Source organism: Rhinopithecus bieti, unplaced genomic scaffold (assembly GCF_001698545.2).
Source record: "Rhinopithecus bieti isolate Rb0 unplaced genomic scaffold, ASM169854v2 scaffold_51734, whole genome shotgun sequence".
Taxonomy (NCBI): Eukaryota; Metazoa; Chordata; class Mammalia; order Primates; family Cercopithecidae; genus Rhinopithecus; species Rhinopithecus bieti.
In genome coordinates this window covers 539,546-556,124 of record NW_016820683.1, presented here as the reverse complement: position 1 = coordinate 556,124, position 16,579 = coordinate 539,546, and the positions used below count along the sequence as shown (strand labels likewise).

The 16,579-nt window shown below is 54.4% G+C and overlaps 1 protein-coding gene across 1 annotated transcript in view; it reads right to left on the bottom strand.

The window, feature by feature from the left end:
• Positions 1-16,579, bottom strand: part of CACNA1I (calcium voltage-gated channel subunit alpha1 I) — a 138,617-nt gene that overhangs the window by 109,263 nt on the left and 12,775 nt on the right. The window contains exon 2 of the mRNA XM_017859840.1: positions 15,862-16,115. Coding sequence (XP_017715329.1) covers positions 15,862-16,115 — 254 coding nt within the window. The remainder of the gene's footprint in view (positions 1-15,861; positions 16,116-16,579) is intronic.

The following is a 16,579-nucleotide window of genomic DNA, read 5'->3' as shown; positions in this document are numbered from 1 at the left end:
AAAAAAAAAAAAAAAAAAGAGACAGAGTCTAATTCTGTCACCCAGGCTGGATTGCGGTGACACAATCTCAGCTCACTGCAACCTCCGCCCCCCGGGTTCAAGTGATTCACCTGCCTCAGCTTCCCAAGTGGCTGGGACTACAGGCGTGTGCCACCACGCCCAGCTAATTTTTGCATTTTTAATAGAGACAGGGTTTCATTATATGTTGGCCAGGCTGGTCTCGAACTCCTAACCTCAAGTGATTCACCCACCTTAGCCTCCCGAAGTGCTGGAATTACAAGTGTAAGCCACAGCACCCAGCCAGAGTAAAGTTTTTAAATGCATTTTTTTTTTTTTTTTTGAGACCGAGTCTCACTCTATCGCCAGACTGGAGTACAGTGGCACGATGTCGGCTCACTGCAACTTCTGACTCCGTACTTCAAGTGATTCTCCTGCCTCAGCCTCTCAAGTAGCTGGGATTACAGGCACATGCCACCATGCCTGGTTAATTTTTGTATTTTTAGTAGAGACAGAGTTTCACCATGTTGTCCAGGAGAGTCTCAATCTCCTGACCTCATGATCTGCCCACCTCAGCATCCCAAAGCGCTGGGATTACGGGTGTGAGTCACAGTGCCAGGCCAAATGCATGTTTTTAAATGTTGAAGTGTAGGATTAGCAAACCAGGTGCAGTCGTGAGCTACAGCCCCAGCTACTAGCGAGGCTGAGGCTGGTGGATCACTCGAACCCAGAAGTTCAAAGCCAGCCTGGGCAATATAGTGAGACTCCACTGCTAAAAAAGAAACAAAAAAAAGAACTTTAAAAGTTTTTTTGTTTTTTTTTAAAGTTTACAGTCAGGCATGGTAGCTCACACCTATAATCCCACCCAGCACTTTGGGAGGCTGAGATGAGAAGATCACTTGAGGCCAGGAGATCGAGACCAGCCTGGTCAGCATGGTGAAACTCTATCTATCTCTACTAAATGCAAAATTTAGCTGGGCGTGGTGGCTCAGACCTGTAATCCCAGCTACTTGGAAGGCTGAGGCAGGAGAATCGTTTAAACCCAGGAGGCGGAAGCTGCTGTGAGCCAAGATAGTGCCACTGCACTCCAACTTGGGTGACAGAGGGGGACTCACTCTCAAAAAAAAAAAAACGAAAAGAAAAAGGCCGGGCCCGGTGGCTCACACTTGTAATCCCAGCACTTTGGGAGGCCGAGGCGGGCGGATCACCTGAGTTCAGGAGTTCGAGACCAGCCTGACCAAAAGAGTGAAACCCTGTCTCTATTAAAATGCAAAGAAATTATCTGGGCATGGTGGCACATGCCTGTAATCCCAGTTACTTGGGAGGCTGAGGCAGGAGAATCGCTTGAACCCAGGAGTTGGAGGTTGCAGTGAGCTGAGATTGTGTCATTGCACTCCAGCCTGGGTGACAAAAGGGAAACTCTATCTCAAAAAAAAAAAAAAAAAAAAGCCTAGAACTACAAAGGAAGGCAGTTATGTTAAAGTAGTTATCAAAATATTTTTAAAACAAATTTTTGATAGAGAAACATATGTTCTTTCTTATCAACACAGTAAGTAGCAAGCTCTGGTGCTGGACTAGATGCTAAGTGACTCTGCCTCAAAGTGATGGCTGTAATGATATTCTGAGAGCTCTATAAGGACCATGATGTGACATGGAAATATTGGTGATTTCTATGGGTGACAGCCACAGGAGTTGCTAATAATACCAGTGTGGTTTGTTTCCTCCATCCATAACAGAAAGAAATGCTAAATTTCAGTCAGGGGTCAGGGAAAACAAAGATGCAACTTTTGCCCATGCAAGAAGCTCATGAACCCCAGGTTCAGACCCCTGCTCTAGAAACTCTCTTTCTCAGGAGACACCACAAGCCCCTAGACTGGTCTTCCTCCCACTTTGTGGTTCTGTCGCTTAAATGCTGGGCTCCTCCAGCCCCAGCCCTCTGGTCTCCCATATCCTCTCCTTGACCCCATACCCACTTCCACAGCCTAAATGACTACAGCTGAACAGGTCCCAAGTCTGTCCCAGTCCCAGGCACCCTGACTGCTGAGCACCAGGCCTCCCAGACATAGTGCTGGGAAGTCTCTGGGAACCTCAGATTCATCGCGTCCAGATGGGATGTATCATATTCTCCCCAGACCACTAAATTCTCCCCCAGCATGTCCCACCTCCATGAAGGATGCACCCCCACCACCAGTCCTGGAAGTTGTCCAGACTAGAACTCTCTGGAACCTCCCTTCCCCTTGCCCCACATCCATCTCGGAGATCTGTCCATTTCACCACCTAAACCTTTCCTCTCTGTCCACTCCTCAATGCCCCATTGCCCCAGGCAGGCTGCATTCTCTCCTTCCTGAACAGCCTTCTCCTATAGCCTTGTATCCTCTGATACATCCCTCACCTCCATGGCAGCCAGACAGTCGTTTCAAAACCAAAAGCCTTCTGTGGCTCCCCAATGCCTTCTTTCCAAAGTCGTTGGCTTGGCATACAAGGCCCTTTGTGCCAGCACTCTTGGTCTCCCTCCAGCCTCATTTCAAGCCATACAACCTCTACCTCCAACCTTGCCTGCCAGGATGCACCTCATCAAAAGCTGTGCTGCACACCTACTATGTGCAGGGCCAGTGGCCAAGGTCTAGGGAAGAAACAGGCATTCTTGGAACATGGAACCTGTCTTCAAGGAGCTCACAGTCCAGCAGGTGGTGAGGAGAATAAGCCAGATACAAAAGGCCTTGTGAGTGGTACAAAGGATGAGTGATGGTGCCCAATATGGGTTTTTGCTGGGCATTTAGCAGATGGTAGAATGGGTGAGAAATTTGGGAGGATAATCAACAAGCATCTGCCAAACAAATGAATGGATAGATGAGTGGATGGGTTAATGGATGTGTAAATAGGTTTTTGGGTAGCGGGGTCCATGTTGATTAAATAGGTAATTGTTAGGAAGATGTGTGGATAAATGCATGAATGTAAAGGTTGAGTGGAGGGATGGGTGGATAAGCAGATGAATGCCTGAAGAGATGGAAAGCTAGGTAAATGGATGAATAGCTGGGTGGATGGGTGGGTGGATGGATGGATGGATGGCTAAATGGGTGGGTGGGTGGGTGGATGGATGGTTGGATAGATTAATGTATGGTTGCTTGAATGGATGAGTGGTTGGAGGGTTGGATGGGTGAATGGATGGACAGTGGATGGGTGGGTGGATGGGTGGGTGGATGGATGGATGGATGGATGGATCCATTGGGGAAGAAGAGGGAAACTAGAGAGCAAAGCATGGCTCCACTCAGCAGATGAAGATGGAAATGTGAAAGGTGGTCCTACAGGAGAGCTGGAGACAGATTAGCAGAAGACATTCTGGCTGATTAAAAAGACATATTGATTGGAAGTGGTTGGAGGGTTCGTTGGGTAAATGGATGGACAGTGGATTGATGGATGGATGGATGGATACATGGATGGATGGACGGACAGACAGTTGGATGAATGGATGGATTGTTGGATGGGCAGACAGTTGGATGGATTGTTGGATGGATGGATGGTTGGATGCTTGGGTGGATGGACAGACAGACAGACGGACGGATGGACAGTTGGATGCTTGGATAGTTGGATGCTTGGATGGATGGATGCTTGGATGGATGGATGGTTAGATGGATAAATGGATGGTTAGATGGATAAATGGATGGTTGGATGGATGGATGGATGGATGGATGGACAGTTGGGTGCTTGGATAGTTGGATGCTTGGATGGATGGTTAGATGGATGAAGGGACAGTTGGATGGATGGATGGATGGATGGATGGATGGATGGATGAAGCAAAAGTGGGTGTTGAGTAAAGATGGGTGAGTGAGTGTATGGGGGAAGATGGGTGGGTGGGAGTACAGGAAGGTGGTTGGGAGTGTGACATTTTAGTAAATGGTAGCTCCAGGGTTCAAATCCAAGTCTATGTGACTGTACCATCTCCTCCTCCTCCTTCAGAGATCCCCACTCTCAGTCTTGGTGCCCTCCCTCCAAGGCCCCCAACTCCATACTGTTCCACACTTTCAGAGCTTCAAGAGATCTCAGAGACTGCCTGGGCTGGGTTTTTCAGACCGAGTGTGGCTGAATAATTCTTTGTTGTGGGACTCTATCCTATGCACTGTAGGGTATTTGGCCTTTACCCACTAGAAACCAGTAGCATGCCCTCCCAACATTGGAACAACCAAAACCATCTCCTGACATTATTAAGTGTCCCCTGGCAGGCAAAGTCACCCCGATTGAAAACCACTGATATAGCCCACCCCACCCCAATTTTATGGATGAGGAAACAGACCCAGAGAGGAGGGGTTACTTGCCTGAGGTCATCAAGCTTGCACTTGGTGAAGCCCAGACTGCACCTTGGGGAGAGTCAATCCACAATCACCCTTTCACTGTGACCTGGTTGTGGGGCTGGGAGCCTCCCCCACTGCTCCACTGGGAAAAGCCAGGTACAGTCCTCAGCACCTCCTGCTCTGTCCACCTCCACCTCAGCCTCTTCCCCCGGCTCAGCACCACAAGCCCTCACATTTGCACAGCACATCTCAGTCAACCAAGCCTTCTCCTCCTGCTTGGAAGTGCACTCAGAGAGGCCAAATAACTTGCTCAGCATCACGCAGGATAAGCACTGGTGTCAGGATTTGAACTTGGGGAAGAAGAGGGAGACCAGAGAGCAAAGCATGGCTCCACTCAGCAGATGAGGATGGAAACGTGAAAGGTGGTCCTACAGGAGATCTGGAGACAGATTAGCAGAAGACATCCTGGCTGATTAAAAAGACATATTGATTTCTCTCCAAGGAAAACAAATGAGGCCATTTGTGTCTCAATGGGATCATGAGGCAGTTTGAGGGAGGCAGCAGGGCAGAAGCCCAGGCAGGACGGACCAGTAAAAATCCAATCATGTCTTCAATTTCTTGGCAGGGGCTGGCCCTTCATCAGTTGGCCAACTTGCTTTCTAGTTCTCCTTCAACTACGAGACTTCCCATCCCCTCGGGTCTCCCACCCAAGCCCCCGCCAGGCTGGGTGGCCCAGGACAGGCACTTCGCCTCCTTGGACTGCATCTGTCAAATGGGTGACTCAGGGCCGGCTCAGCTGCCGGGAGGAGGAACAGGGCCCAGCATACAGAAGTCCCCTCATCCATACCGGTGCCTCCCCTCGCAGTCTTCCCCTTTGCCCTCCAGAATCTGGACCCCAAATGTCCTTCCATCCTCATGCACGTCCTCTCCCAGCCCACACACCAGGCTATTAGGAACCCTGGTGACATAAACTCAGCTCTGAGCCCTTGACTAGGCTGCTTCCTCAGCCAAGAGGCCATGCCCCCTCTCACTTCTCTGCCTCACCACTTCTGCCCTCCCGCTATCTCCCGCCCTAGCTCTGAGACTTCCTTCTTTGTGGGAGGAGGCTCCTGTGGCATCCCCACTCAGAACAAGGGGGCTGCCCTGTTTGCCTGTCACCCATGCCCCCCAGAGGGTCCCTCTACCCAGCCTAGACTCCATTTTCCTTCACAAGAGTGTGATTCGGGTGTGGCTCTGCCTTCTCCATCAGGCTAGGGACTCCTTAGGGTCACCACTGGGTGCCCAGGCCTGGTGTACTGTGGTCCCACATGATATGGCTGAACAGGCCTGTCATAGCTGGGCTCCAACACATAGCTGGGCTCCAACACTAGTCAAATGAATGGGTGATCAATCCATCCATCGGTATCCATTGTAGGGGCCTCCTACCTGGTTTCCAGGCCTCAGTCTTTCCCTCAGCATCCTCCAGTTTGCTTTGGGAGTCACCATTCTAATAAGTGAATTTGCCCAAGTCCCACCACTGCTAGACACCCATCCGTGGCTCCCCAGGGCCCACAAGACCAAGTGTAAGCTCTAAACTGGCATTTGACACCCTGCCATCCAGCCCCTGCCCCACATGGTTCCATCCGCACTAAACCCCTCCCTGTGCCCTACCCTGTTCCCTCTGCCTGGAAAACCATCCCTTAACTGTTCTGGAAAATTCCTATTTATACAGCAAGACCCAGGCTGAATAGTCCCTCCCCCAGGCAGGCTTCACCAATGCCCCCAGGTTGGATCAGGGACAGCCTTGCAGCTCTCTTTACACAGAAACCTCCATGCCAGGGTACCTGAGGTTGCCCTGGGGGTCAGGCTCCTCCAATGCCTGCCGGGCCCGCCCTGCTGGTCAGTGAAAGTGCGGCCTCTGCTCTGTCCCTGCTGAGCATCCCTGGGAATGGTGCCTGATGCTGACTTTTATTTCTGAGAAAAACAACTTTCTCCACAGCAGATGGAGGGAAACGGACAATTTCCCAGACATGTGTTGCTGCTTCCAGTAATGCTGGCCACCCGTCTGGACAGCCCATTAGGCCAGGGCTGAAGGCGGAAGGGACACCTCCCCCTCTAAAGAGCCCCTTCCCCAGCGATATGGCTTGATGTGTGTCTCCTCCAAATCTCCTGTTGAAACGTGATCCCCAGTGTTGGAGGTGGGGTCTGGAGGGAGGTGTTTGGGTCATGAGGTGGATCCCTCCTGAGGGGCTCAGTGTCCTCCCCTGGGTAACAAGTGAGTTCTCTATTAGTTCACGTAAGAGTTGGTTGCTTAAAAGAGCTTAAAACAGGCTGGGCATTGAGGCTCACGCCTGTAATCCCAGCACTTTGGGAGGCCGAGGCTGGTGGATCACCTGAGGCCAGAAGTTCCAGACCATCCTGGCCAACATGGCAAAACCCTGTCTCTACTAAAAATACAAAAAAATTAGCCGGGCATGGTGGCAGGTGCCTATAATGCCAGCAAGTCAGGAGGCTGAGACAGGAGAATCGCTTGAACCTGGAAGGCAGAGGTTGCAATGAGTGGAGATCGCACCTTTGCACTCCAGCCTGGGTGACAAGAGCGAAACTCTGTCTCAAAAAAAAAAAACAAAAAAAGAGCTTGAAAGAGCCTAGCACCACTCCCTCTCTCTCCATGCAACACGCCTATTCCCCCTTCCCCTTCCACCAGGAGTAAAAGCTTCCTGAGGTCCTGACCAGAAACAGATGCTGGTACCACGCTTATTGTACAGTCTGCAGAACCGTGAGCCAAATAAAGCTGTCTTCTTTATAAACTACCCACCCTCAGGTATTCTTACACAGCAATGCAAACAGACGGGTACACCCAGCCATGAGCAGGCTGGGGTAGGGATGGCTCTTGCCTGAGAGTCTGGGTCCTGGGCTTGCCTGCTCTGGCTTTGCTGACGACTCAGTGTGTGGCCCTGGGCACGGCATGCTCCCTTCCTGGGCCTCAGTCTCCCCAGCTGTGGGTGGGGAGTTGGCACTCAGACATATGTTGCCACTTCCAGTGATGCCTGTACCCTCTTAGGAGGTGTTGGGAGAGTCTGATGGGTCACGGCAGGTGGGGAAGAGCTCTGTGAACTGGAGAGTGCCTGACCAGCCTGAGCGCACCAGGCTTGTGCTGGGCATCGGAGGCATGGTAAAGTCAGAGGCTTAGGCCCTGTCTTCCAGGTGTCACAGTCCGGTGCTGGGGACAAAGCTAGCAGCAAACAACTACTGGGAGGACAGAAGGGCAGGACCCACGCAGGGCTGAGGAGGCTGGCAAGGAAAAGGGAAGACTTCCTGCCGATGGTACCTGGAAGTTGGGTTTGTGAGGCTGGTGGGGTTCAGAACCACGGCAATGGGGAAGGGCATCACAGGTGGTGCCCAGCAGGAGCAAAGGCAGAGGAGGGGAAAGGTTGGGAAGCCTCAGCAGCTGGCTGGGGCTTCAGAACAGAGCACTGGACCCCAAGGGAAAGAATGGGAAGAATAGGGCTGGAGGATAACAGGCAGATGGTGGAGACCTCGAGTCCAGGCTCAGTTAGCCGATTCCCGGGGGCTACGGGGAGTGAGGAAAGAATCAGCACACAAATGAAGAGAGGCAGGTAGCAGTGGAGCAGGGCAGGGACAGCAGCCCCTCTGGGTACATAGCACTTGACAGCGGACAAACCCTGAAGGAGGAAGGCAAGGTAGGGAGGAGGGGTGCGGCCCAGGGGAGAAGTGACTGCCAACGTCACACAGCTTTGGGCGCCTGGCCCAGTGCTCTCTGCAGTGCAGGGGACGGGGAGGGAGGGTAGTACCAGAGGTCACATGGGCAAGGTCCCGGGAGCTGCCTGTGTAGACAGGAAGAGACGGAAGAACCCAACCCCAGACGCTCCCAGTGGCCCCACCAGAAAGGGCTGGGGGCAGGGAGGACGGAGATTACATTAAGGGAGGAATTCCTAATAGTCCAGAGCTCCCAGAGAGTCCCAGAGACCTGAAGCCCTGTCTGGAGCAGAACTGAGAGGTGGGCTGCTCAGAGACAGGGGCAGGGGCTAAGTGACCAGGGTAGGGACAGCAGGCAATGGGAGGGAGTCTTCTGCAGAGATGGCGCCATTCTTTTCCCAACACATTTACAGCTCTCCAGGCCCCACTCCCCATCTTCCTGCCCTCCCACCTCCAGGAGCCAACAATCTCCCACCCTGGCCGAGCCCTGGGCATCTCAGCCCATTGCAGGCTCAGGACCCTGCCAGGGCCACCGTCAGCTCCAGTGTACACACAGCTGCCACTCAGCAGTTTGTCCATGCTTGCCCCAGAACTCTCATTGGACCCCCCTCAATATCCCCAACTGGAGGTCGCTGTGGCCATTTCACAGATGAGCACACAGAGGCTCAGCAAGGGCAAGGGACTTGGCCAAGGCCACTGGTCTAATAAGCCAGGAGCAGATCTTCCTTCACTTGGCAACCAAGCCACAGACCCTGGGGTCACCTCTGAGTCCCCGCCTCCTAACACCAACCCTAAAGGAGCCAGAGCTGCACCAGGTCCCCTCTCCAGGCCCTCAGCTGGCACCCTGGCCCACCATCGTTTCTCGCCATCATCCCACAGGCGCTTCTCAACGGGTCTCCTGGCTGCACAGCCAGAGCAGTTTTCCTCCTGTACAAAAAGGCCAGAGCTGTGCTCTGCACAGGCTGGGCTCACAGCTCACACTCAGGAAAGGCTTGGTGGATGTACTAATGACTGGGAGAACAGTGGATGAACACGAGCCATTCCCTCCTTCGACAGTCTCAACCCTCGTCATGAACAGCACAAGACTGGGATCCAAGGGGCCATGAGGAGACTGGGTACCCTGCCCTCTTCTTGCCCAGTGCCAGATGAAATCAGTGGGTGCGAGAGGCAGGGGTCTCCACCAGGTGCATGGGTGGAACCAGACGGCCACTTAGAAGCACAGACATCGGCTGGGCGCGGTGGCTCAAGCCTGTAATCTCGGCACTTCATGAGGCTGAGCTGGGCAGATCACCTGAGGTCTGGAGTTAGAGAGCAGCCTGGGTAACATGGTAAAACCTTGTCTCTAGTAAAAACACAAAAATTAGCCGGGTGTGGTGGTGAGCGCCTGTAATCCCAGCTACTCAGGAGGCTGAGACAGGAGAATCACTTGAAACTGGGAGGCAGAAGTTGCAGTGAGCCAAGATCGCACCATTGCACTCCAGCCTGGGTGACAGTGCAAGACTCGGTCTCAAAAAAAAGCAGCAGCACAGACATCCAGACCCTAGCCCTGGCAGGCAGAGAGTTGGAGCCAGACAGGGGAGTAGAAGCAGACAGAAGTCGGCAGAGGGGCAAGACAGGGTCAGGAGAGAACCAAGACCACAAAGGCACAGAGGCGGGGGCCCACCCACGAGGAGGGCGGTGGGGAAATGGGTACCCTGGATGGCCCCTTCCAGACCTGGTACCTGACTTTCCCCACCCCAGACAGGGAGACAAGGGCACAAAGGGTGGGGTAACTCGTCCAGGGTTATTGGGCAGCTGGCCTCTCCTGCCTCCCGCCAGGCTGGCACCCTCCCCTTCCCTGAGCAGAGAGGCGGCCTTCACAGCCGACTGGCTTCCCCACCATGCATCACTGCTTCCCACCACAGCAGAAGCGCTGGCTCAGCACTGGCTGGCGTGCAGGAGGCTCAGCACTGGCTGGCGTGCAGGAGGCCCAGCCCGGGAGCATGCCAGGAGGGCAGGGGGCTGCAGACTTCCCAAGGGGTTGGCTTCAGGGAGGCTACAGAGAGGCAGCGGGACCCTTGCCCCACTGCCTAGAACCTGGAAACTCCTCTCTGCCCTGGTGGAGTGTGGAGAACCTGGTGTTTCTCCAGACTCTGCAGGTGGCAATGTTGTCCTGAATAAAAGCCAGGACTGGGGAGGCACAGAAATCGGGCTCTTCATGCCAGCTCCTCCACAGCCTGGCTGTGCAACCCTGGATAAAACTGACTCAACCTATTTGAGCTTCACTTTCCTCATCTGTAAAATGGGAATATGAGAGCCCCTACCCCCATGGGTGGTTATGAGGATTAAAGCTGATAATACAGACAAAATGCTTTCAGCAATCAGCATCAACTCTCATCCCTGCACATTTCTGTGCCGGACACACTGCTGGGTGCTTTACAGGAATCACTAAACATCTTTAATCACCCCATTAAAGAGATGAGAAAACTAAGGCTCAGGGAGGGGGAAAGGGAAGTGAGCGCAACTCAACCTGGCGCTTCACTCACATGCAGCCAGTTATGCTCCTAAGAAAGGCTCTGAAGGCTGGGCACGTTGGCTCACGCCTGTAATCCCAGCACTTTGGGAGGCCAAGGCAGGCAGATCACTTGAGGTCAGGAGTTCAAGACCAGCCTGGCTAACATGGTGAGACCCCATCTCTTATTAAAAATACAAAAATTAGCCAGGCGTGGTGGTGCACTTCTGTAATCCCAGCTACTCAGGAGGCTGAGGCGGGAGAATCACTTGAACCCAGGAGGCAGAGGTTGTAGTGAGCCAAGATCATGCCACTGCACTACAGCCTGGGTGACAGAGAGAGACTCCGTTTCAGAAAAAATAAAAATAAAAAAAGGAAAGAAAGGCTCTGAAAGTCTAATCTAGGGTGGAAAATAATAGGTTTCAGGCTGATGGTTCCCCATGCTGCCAGAGGTGCCCTGCTGGAGAATGCCGGGCTCAATTAGCAATGTCTGCACTGATGGGGGCATGGCCACTAGCAGCAGAACAAGCTCAAATTCACCTAAGTAACAGAGATTGGATCTGATGTTCCTTGGAAAAAATATCCTCTGAAGGTGTTATGTTCTATCTAAAGACCTGTCCCCAACGTCTAATTGAATCTACAGCAAGCAGAGTGTCGACTCAGCAGTACGTGAGGGCCCTGTTCAGGGGCTCAGGCACAGGTTATCAGAGTGATAACCACACATATGGCGGCTTTTCCAGTCCCCAGAGCTCCACTGTCACATTGCCCTGTGGAGTGGGTATGACCACCCGTGTTTGACAGGTGGGGAAACTGGGGCTCGGAAATGTTAAGAAACTGACCCATGGTCACACAGCAAGAGACAGAACCAGTCTCCAGGTCTGTGTGATTCACGTGCCCAGCACATTCCACGGTGCCACATACCAGCTTCCCGTGATTCAAGTAGCACAATCTACCCCCTGACATTTCAAACCCAGAGGGCTTGCAGCTGCACCCCCAGCTGACAGCCCATGCCCACGGCCCAGGCCAGGCAGGGAGCAGTGCTGACATTTGGGCAAGTGGCCCTTTCCCACCCCAGCTCGCAGGTTCCATGAGGGTCCCAGCAGCCTGCTGGCTCTCCGGTGAGTCAGGCAGTGACTCAGGGCCTAGCTCCAGGCTGGAAGAGGAGCTGAGTCAGGGAGCACCAGGCTTCAAAGGGCAGCTGGCTCTGGGCCAGGGCCCCTCAATACCAGGTACATGAGCTCAGGACAGGCTGTCTGGGGAACCCTCCCATGCTGCCCTCCCCTTCCTGTGCCTGGCCAGCATGAGAGCAGCTCCCACCACCCAGACCCTCATGCTACACATCCACCATCCCTTTGGGTTCTCAGTGGGGAAGAGAGTTACCCTCTTCAGGGTCTAGACATGCAAAAGGTCATTTGTGGTAGTCACAATGATTGAAGGACACTACTACTATTGAATATGCGAGATAGACAGAACTACAAAGCACTGTCAAGCCCCAAACGCCAATGGTGTCCCATTGAGGAGTGCAAGCTGAAGCACTGCCCCAGGCTCCTCCCATGGAGCACAGGAGGGAGTGAAGTTTCCGGCCAGGAAAGAATCCTAGAGCCTTCAGCCCCCCCGCCCCCCCCCCCACACCCCATCCCAAGGCCCTAAAGCCTACCCTGAGCACCCCATGACTGAGTCCCTGCTCCAGGGGCCCCCTGTGGACAGCCAAGTCTCTTGGGTCTCTGTTTGTGGAACCCTCCTTGGCCTCTCTCCCGCCTGACCCTATTCAGCTATGGAAATCTCAGGCCAGCAGCGGCTGCAGTCACCGGGTCCAGAATCCTCCAACTCCTAGGTACACAGCATCACAGCGACGAAGTCTTAGGCTCACACTCTTTTTTTTTTTTGAGACAGAGTCTCGCTCTGTCGCCCAGGCTGGAGTGCAGTGGCCGGATCTCAGCTCACTGCAAGCTCCCCTCCTGGGTTTACGCCATTCTCCTGCCTCAGCCTCCCGAGTAGCTGGGACTACAGGCGCCCGCCACCTCGCCCGGCTAGTTTTTTGTATTTTAGTAGAGACGGGGTTTCACCGTGTTAGCCAGGATGGTCTCCATCTCCTGACCTCGTGATCCGCCCGTCTCGGCCTCCCAAAGTGCTGGGATTACAGGCTTGAGCCACCGCGCCCGGCCACACACACTCTTTGAAACACAGAATTTTGTAGCCTTTGAATGACAGAAGCTTAGAATTTCAGTGTCGCTGAGCCTTAAATCTTAACTTTGAACCCTTAGACTGTCACAGAAGTTTTGAGTCTGAGTGTCCCAGAGCTGATGCCTTTGAAGTTGCTGTGCTTTTGAGTCACCAAATCTCAGGCCTGAAGAGAGTCCGTATCACACCAGTTAAGGCTGAGACCTGAATCACCTCCATCCCAGCCCAGCCTCCACAGCCCTGACCACGGGGGTGCCAGGAGAGTCCTCACTCTGCACAGTTCCTGGGACTGAAAAGTCCCTCCTGATGGAGGGGGGCTGCTTTCTGCCCCACCGCTTGAACCCAGGGCTCTCTCCAAGACAGACAAGAGGCAGGCCCAGCTATTCCCGAAACCAGTACTCCTCTCCCTCCTGAGCCAGCCCCACTGCTGTCTCCAACCCCAGGCCACGACCCACATGCCCTGAGGGTGGAGGCAAGACGGGTGGTGAAAACCAAGGAGACAGGGGGCCCAAGGACTCTGCTTGCCTAACAGGCCAGAAATGTGGAAAACAGGGTGGGTTCCCAGGGGGCTGGCTCACTCAGTGGTCAGGGTGTCTGAGGTCAAGGCATCCCCCATGGTGTGTGTGGCTAACACCCCGGGCTCTCAGGGCTGGAAGGGGTTACTCGTCCGGCCCCTCCTTTTTAGGTGGAGGTGCTGAGGCTGAGAGAGAGGAGACTGCCCAGGGTCACAAACACGGCAGACAGGACTCGACCAACCCCAACTGGGGGCCTCTCCGTGACACTTGGGCAGCAGCCCAGCCAGTCCAGCCACAGCCCATCAGAGACACAGCTGGGTCAGACTCCCAGGCCAAGTCATCTGAGCCATGCCCCTGCCTCCAGCCCAGAGCAGTACTGCCCATCCAGACCCCCTAAGGCTCAAAGAGGCAAAGTGACTTACTCATGGTCACACAGCACCCAAGTGACAGAGCCAGAATCAACTCTTCTCATCTCACCCAGGAAAGGCCCCTGACACATTGTGACATTGTCCCCTTGGTCCTCCTGCCAGTCTTTTTCTTCCTAAAGGCCCAAAACTTCTGTGGTCACCCCCTTCTCAGGCCTGGCACTCCTCTGTTCGCATGCCACAAGCCCCCGAGGTTTCCCCAGTGCTTTGTATTAAAACTAGCCATGTAGGCCAGGCACGGTGCCTCACGCCTGTAATCTCAGCACTTTAGAAGGCCGAGGCGGGCGGATCACGAGTCAGGAGTTCGAGACCAGCCTGGCCGATATGGTGAAACCCCATCTCTACTAAAAATACAAAAATTAGTAGGGCATGGTGGTGGGCACCTATAGTCCCAGCTACTCGGGAGGCTGAGGCAGGAGAATTGCTTGAACCTGGGAGGCGGAGGTTGCAGTGAGCCGAGATTGCGCCACTGCACTCCAGCCTGGGTGACAGAGCGAGACTCCATCTAAAAAAAAAAAAAACTAGCCACATGAGTGGTCCCTGCTTCCTTCTTCCCCGGGCACTCTCTGGGACAGATCAGCTCTGCCTCTTTGTCCTCGGTGTCCCAGGGCAGACGTCATGAGTGCTGGGTGAACTAATTACCGAGCAGACCCTCTCACCATGCCTGAGACCCTGTGAGTCATCCCCCAGAAGGAGCAGGGAGGCTCTTAGTCCCCACCCAGCAAGGAACACCCAGTTCTGCCTCCCACTCCAGCAGAGACCCTCTGGTTTCCAAAAGTTAGGGGGATCCAGGGCCCACCATCACCTCAGCCCCCTACAGAAGGGGATCCCAGCAGTCCTGCAGCCAGTCTCAACATCCCAGCCTGTATCTGGCATCCCTGGACTCCAGGGCAGGATGCATGCCTGCACCTGACCCAGCAGCTCCCCACGCCCTGCCCTGTGTGGCCATAAGCACCAGAACCTCGTTTCTGAGCATTGTTTGGTGGGCCCCTCAAACCACAAGGCCACCATGGCTTGGGTCCCTGGCCCCCAGCTTAACCTTGCAATCCAGTGCCACACAGTCCTTCCAGAGCATAGACCTCTCCAGCCCCTGCTTCAAATCCTGCCCTTGAAACACAGTCCCGTCCCTCATGCAGTCTCCAAGGCCCTGCGGGGCTCCCGCCGCACCTACAGCCTCACCTCACTCCTCTCTGCCCCTCAGGGCTCCAACACTGCCTGCAACAACTCCCTTCTCCAGCCTTCGCTCCTGCCATGCCCTCCTCCTGCCTCCCACTGCCCTCTCTACCCAACCAATGCCCTTCCTTATTGAGGAGTCAGCTCTGGCATTGCCCATGTATACCCAGCAAACACTGCCAGAGCACCCACGATGTGCCAGGCACTGTGCTGGGTGCCAGGGTCCCCACCTTGGTCATCTGACAGTACCCCAGGGGAGGCAAATGTTAGATCCAGAATTCCACAGTTAGATGTGACAGTTAAATACGAAGCAGAGGAGGAATCCCAGAGGGTTTCCCTGAGGAGGTGATGCTTAAGCTGGGATTTTAAGGATGTAGCAAAGGATTTGGCCAGGTCCAGGGGGAAGGGAAAAGCTTTTCAGACAGAGGGAAGAGCCAGTGAGAAGACCCTGAGGCTCAGAAGAGCACGGGGGGAAGCCAAGTGGTGGGAAGTGAGGCTGGGTGGGACACGCAGGCCCTGATGGGCTGGTTTAGGACTTTGCTCTGCACCTCCGGGGCCACAGCAAATCATGACAGTCTCAAGCAGGGGGAACATGAGCCCACTGGAGGCAGCAAGCAGAGGCAGGAAGCCTGGGAAGAGGCTACTTGGAGGCACAGCAAGGACAATGAGTCCTGCCCTGTGTGTTGGGATCGGCTGCCCTGCTGCCCACGCTCACGGTTCCTGATCACGGCTCCCATCCCCTGTATGGTCACAGCCCATCAGGTGGCTCCAGAGTCTGACTGATCTGCAGTCCCAGCCCAGCACAGGTCCGGGGCCCACACTCAAGGACCCTCTGAGCCAGTGAGCCACTGGACTGACCTCACAGCCACCAGCAACTTCCAGAACCTTCACATCAGCAGAACACCAGGTCCTCATCCATTTGAGGTCTCCCCAGACCCACCCTCTGAGCTCACTCACCACCAAGGCCCAGTGGCCTCACCACAGACCTCAGGTCTCCCAGCCAGAGCAAGGTGTGAGCAGCAGGGCTCGATCCCAGCCCCCCACCCTTCAGCCCCTGCAGGGCCCCGATCAGTCAAGGCTGCAGAGGATATGGGTTGCACACCATCTTGATACACCAGTTCCGGGGGCTGGTGGTCTGTCGCAGGCAGAAGAAGGCAACGGGCGCCAGGTCTGGGTGTGGGACATGAGGATCAGCTCCATCCAGGGGCTCCTCCAGGCCTGGTGGGGAGGATGGGGGGCTCTGGGGCCCAGGCTGCTCCACGGTGACTCCCGGCTCAGTAGCCGGGGCTGCTGCAGATGAGGGCGGGGAGGCGCTCTCAGCCATGTCCACGCTGAGCTGGGAGCCCTGGGGAAGACAGAGAGGGTGGCACGTGGTGGGGACAGGCCTGGTACTTGCTCCCCAACCTGCCTCTCCACCAATAAGTGGACAGATGCGGCTCTGACAGCCCACCTGAGCCCCACAGGCCCCTCACCCTCACTCTGGGGTGAGGATTACGAAACAGCCGAGGGCCCAGCTGCACCCACGTTGGAATCCACTTTCAAGCTGGGTGATCGTGGGGCAAGTCTGCTCACCCTGGCTGAGCCTCAGTTTTGGCAAATAGAAGATAGTAGGGAGAATAAAGCCTTCTTAGAATATAATTGTGATATTAACTCTTTTTTTGTCTATTGGCAATTTCCTGTATTTGAAATCTTTCATTATTTAAGAGAAAAAATGTTTAAGTAATATAGAAAATCAAAAAAGAAAGAAGGGAGGGAGAGAGGGAGGGAAGGAAGGAAGGAGGGAGGGAGGGAGTGAGGGGAAGGGAGGGG